Genomic DNA, 4,869 nt, shown 5'->3' on the forward strand with positions numbered 1-4,869 from the left:
GCTATGTAATACCTTATGAGACCCACCTTTCCCTTGTTAATCACACTGTAGCTCTTAGTTTCCCAATTAAGCTCAATAAAAATGGCCATTTATTGATTTATTGGCCCGGAGCGTGTCCACAGCTTACGCGGGGATCATGGAAAGTATGAGCTTGATTGGTGGGGAAAGGAAGATAGAAAACACCACATCCCCATTCCCAGCCAGCCTGTCCTCCTCGCCAGACATCCTGCCCAGCTGGCCTGGCGGGAGGGCAGAGCACGATGATCAGACAGGTTGCCTTGCTGTTGGGCAAGGCAGCAAGGTCCGCTAGTGGTTGCTGAACCTGCTGGGACTCGAGACAAAAAAACATCAACAGATCTTCTCATCACGGTCCAAACCCTGCAAATTCAGCCAGGCCATTAATTCCAACTATTATTGGACTACTTCTGAAAGTGAACAGTGGGACTAATCTTTGTAAACAACCGATGGGCTGCAGACACATAAAGAGCTGCTGCACAGTCAAAACAACTTGCAGACATGCGAACTGCTGAGACACATTAAAAAATACTATACAGGAAACAACAAACATTAAGTACTTTTCCACTGATACTGTCTCATAGCACACACACACACACACACACACACACACGCATGCATGCATGCACACATGCACTCACAGAAACGTGGAATTTCACAAACACTCCACACCCTCAGCGATCCCCTTCTCAAGTACAGGCTGCCCACTCCTCACCCCCTCCCACCCCAGCAGCAAACAGTATAAATATCCCTCTTAGTGGTGCTGTAACTCAGACACTGGCCTTGACTGACCAAAGGTACTCAGAAGAGTGGAGACTGGCTGAAGAGTCCCCCCAAGGATGGTTTTTGAAACTGTCCTGACCGTTCTCAAAACTCTAGAGGGACAAAAAGGAAAACCTTTTTTCTAAACAGACAGAGGAAGAGCACGAGGAAGAGGAAGAGCTCCATCACTCTCAAAAGTCCTTGGTGAAGAAGATTATTTGCACCGTTTAAACCACCATCATGTGGCTCCGGGTGTCAATGCTTTGTCTGTCCTGTCTGGTGCTGACCGGAGAGAGTCAGGATCAGGACCGAGCCCTCCTGCATCACACCAAAGACCGCGACGGACGCTGCCAGTACACCTTCACCGTGGCCAGTCCAGACGCATCCGGCTGCCAGGACAGGAGCGGGGAACTGGAGGTGAAAGGTGTGCTGTCCCGTCTCACCCTGCTGGAGGCTCTGGTCAGCCGGCTGGTAGGAGGAGAGGAGGGAGCCACTGCTGCCGGGCCTGAGGCCAAAGGAGGAGAGGGTCTCCAGGGGGCGTACTCCCGGGTTATGAGGGAGAGAAACCAACTCCAACAAGACAAGGAGCGTCTGAACAAACAGGTCCGCGAGCTGCAGAGGAGGGTGGACAAGCTGAGCCTTGAAGCCGAGACCCTCAGGCAGACGCCCTGCTACAAGACCCATACCTCTGCAGGGGCCCTGCATGAAAACAGCCAGAGACCTGCCAGTGGTATGTATACATCAATGACTTACAGGGAAAGCAAAACACAAAACGACCCCTTCCATCGGAAGACAGGTCCGAAGCAAAATATGCATTTATCTTGGTTTTTGGTATTCGGCAAATGTCCTGTGCTTCTTGGAGGAATTGATTGGAAGAGCATTAAACATATCTTAACTGCAGTAATAGTCTAGTTTACATAGATACTTGCTGACATTTCAGCCTTCGTCTACGTCTTAACCAGAGGTTATATCATACGAGGGGAGTTGGTGGACTAGGTAGCGATAGTATTGCCATGTTAAGTCCCCAAAGACAGCGGGTCAGCTTACAGTTAGCTGTCCCAGGTTGAGTAACAGGTTTGGAATTTACAACACAGATTCTCCATTTTTACAGCTTTTTTTTTCCTGTGCTTGCGCCACTTAAACATGTACGATTATTTTGGGGAGGGCAATAACTTGGCCATAGAGGAACCTGAACGAGGCACCCCGAACCCGGTGTGGTCATCAGCATGTTGTTGCTGACTCGGGTGATATTTGAGCTGTTTATCTGTTTGCCGGCTGTGCAAGTGACCTCTAAAATGACCACTGCCCAAGACTGTATTTGTAAAGCAGCTTGTCAACTAACAAGTACCATTCATCAGTGTTCCCCATGACCTCTTGTGTGTATTACCTGTGCTTGCAAAATTCCCTCCATATCTCAGATAGTGTCACAAGTGAGTTCTGTTTTTTCTAATATCTAATGTTTTGGATGTTGTTCTAATGTCTAATGCTTTGGAGGGAATTACTCCCTTTTTAAACATCTGCCTCTCTTCCTCTCGTCTAGACCCTGCCTATGAGCTTGGCAACACTTCCTATCAGGAGATGAAGGCTGAGGTGACAGAGGTACCAGCATCCTATCTCATTCCTGAAGGAGGTCGAAACTTCACAGGTACACTATGACTTCTATCGGTGTCCAATACTGCTGTTTAGAAGTTACTTCAAACGGGCGTCCGGGTGGCGTGGTGGTCTATTCTGTTGCCTACCAACACGGGGATCGCCGGTTCAAATCTCTGTGTTACCTCCGCCTTGGTTGGGCGTCCCTACAGACACAATTGTCTCTGTCTGCGGGTGGGAAGCCAGATGTGGGTATGTGTCCTGGTCGCTCCACTAGCGCCTCCTCTGGCCAGTCGGGACGCCTGTTCAGGGGGGAGGGGGAACTGAGGGGAATAGCGTGATCCTCCCACATGCTACATCCTCCTGGCGAAACTCCTCACTGTCAGGTGAAAAGAAGCGGCTGGCGACTCCACGTGTATCGGAGGAGGCATGTGGTAGTCTGCAGCCCTCCCCAGATCGGCAGAGGGGATGGAGCAGCGACCGGGACAGCTTGGAAGAGTGAGGTAATTGACCGGATACAATTGGGGAGGGAAAAAAAAGCTACTTCAAACTGGAAGTATCCTCAACAGAAATAACCTCTTGATATTTCACTGGTAAAAGTTATTCCCCGTGTTCGACAATATATTAAATGAATCACTGACAATATAATATCAATAAAACCCCTGTACTTTGTTTGTTTTGTTTTTTTGCCATCATCCCTCCATGTTGCTCACTCTCTCTCTCTCTCTCTCTCTCTCTCTCTCTCTGCTTCCAGGCTGTGGAGAGGTCGTGTCAGTAGGCGAGCCAGTCCTTCACAGGAGGGCGGACAGTATCACAGGGAAGTATGGCGTGTGGATGCAGGACCCGGAGCCTCAGGCTGCCCCGTACACCAAAAAGACGGTGTGGCGCATCGACACAGTGGGAAAAGATGTCCGTCAGCTCTTTGCCTACGAGGATATGGAGCAGTTCTCACGGGGCTTTCCGATGAAGGTGCTGGTCCTGCCCGAGCCAGTGGAGAGCACAGGGGCCACAGTATACCGCGGCTCCCTCTACTACCAGCGCCAGCGCAGCCGCACCCTGATCCGTTACGACCTGGCCTCTGAGAGTTCCGTGGCCCGCCTGGAACTGCCCCATGCCAGTTTCCATGGCCAGCACCCTTACTCCTGGGGAGGCTACACTGACATCGACCTGGCGGGGGACGAACAGGGCCTGTGGGCTATCTACAGCACAGGCAAGGCCAAAGGAGCCATCGTGATCTCCAAGCTGGATCCGGAGAATCTGAGGGTGATGAAGACCTGGGAGACTAACATGCGCAAGAACACGGTGGCGAATGCGTTCATGGTGTGCGGCCATCTGTACACGGTCTCCAGCTACACGGCTCCCAACACCACCATCAACTACGTCTTCGATACGGCCACCGGCACGAGTCGGGCCATCGCCATCCCATTCAAGAACAAGTACCGCTACAACAGCATGGTGGATTACAACCCCGCCCAGAGGAAACTGCACGCCTGGGACAATTTCCACATGATCACCTATGATGTTAGGCTGGGCAGAGTCAGCACTGGCAGCAGCTAAAGAAGACGGAGAAAAGGGGACTGCTGTCAACAGCACTGTGATGGATGAAATCAGAGAGCAAGTGAACAGGGTAGACCTTAACATTTAAAATGGGTTTCTGGACTAACATCATCACGAGGCCTTGATATTCATGTTATTGCCTCTTCTCAATCTATTTTTTTTTACCTATGTGTGTAAATAAGTTATACGTTGACAATGAAAGGCTCTTTGTGTTCTCTTCTACAGTAGATCTGGCTGAAGTATATTTGAGGATATTTCTGTCATTGTAGGCAGCACGGTGGCCCAGTGGTTAGTAAGGTTGCGTCACAGCAAGAAGGTCCTGGATTTGAACCTCAGGCTGTCCCAGGTCCTTTCTGTGTGGAGTTTGCATGTTCTCCCCATGTCTGCGTGGGTTTCCTCTGGGCACTCCGGTTTCCTCCCACCATCAAAAAGACATGCATGCTACGGTTAATACTACTGCCTGTGCCCCTGAGCAAGGCAATGGAAAGAAGAGCTGGAGTTGGTCCCCGGGCGCTGCAGCTGCCCACTGCTCCTAGCTGCAGTGTGTGTTGGGCTGGGTTAAATGAATTTCCCCTCGGGGATTAATAAAGTACATCTCATCTTAAAACTGATGATGTCAGTCGTTATTCTAAACAGTGCTCAGTGTGTTTGCATTTTCTTCTTTTCTTTGACTTTATTTAAAATTGTGCAATATTTTTTGTTATCAGTAACTAAAAATGTCAATGTCAATTCAATCTTCAATAAAGACTTAGAAAACGATATTAAGCTGGTTTGATGCGTTCTTTTATTGCAACTCTGCAGATTTAGTTACAAATCTTTGACAAACGCTGAACACATAAATGCCTGAAATGTTATACGAGCAACTGTGCCCTTGTGGAAACAACATTTAGCAAGGCAGCAGCTCACACCAATGGTTTTCGGTATCCAGATAAAAACTGTCGAGTG

At 49.4% G+C, this 4,869-nt stretch overlaps 1 protein-coding gene across 1 annotated transcript; it reads left to right on the forward strand.

The window, feature by feature from the left end:
• Positions 1 to 806: 806 nt before the first annotated feature.
• LOC130123833 (myocilin-like) lies at positions 807 to 4,531 on the forward strand. The gene is made up of 3 exons (XM_056293140.1): positions 807 to 1,507; positions 2,318 to 2,422; positions 3,122 to 4,531. Exons 1-3 carry the CDS (start codon positions 1,018 to 1,020, stop codon positions 3,922 to 3,924), a joined length of 1,398 nt encoding a protein of 465 aa, XP_056149115.1. The 5' UTR covers positions 807 to 1,017; the 3' UTR covers positions 3,925 to 4,531.
• Positions 4,532 to 4,869: the final 338 nt, after the last annotated feature.

Source organism: Lampris incognitus, chromosome 14, assembly GCF_029633865.1.
Source record: "Lampris incognitus isolate fLamInc1 chromosome 14, fLamInc1.hap2, whole genome shotgun sequence".
NCBI classification, from domain to species: Eukaryota; Metazoa; Chordata; class Actinopteri; order Lampriformes; family Lampridae; genus Lampris; species Lampris incognitus.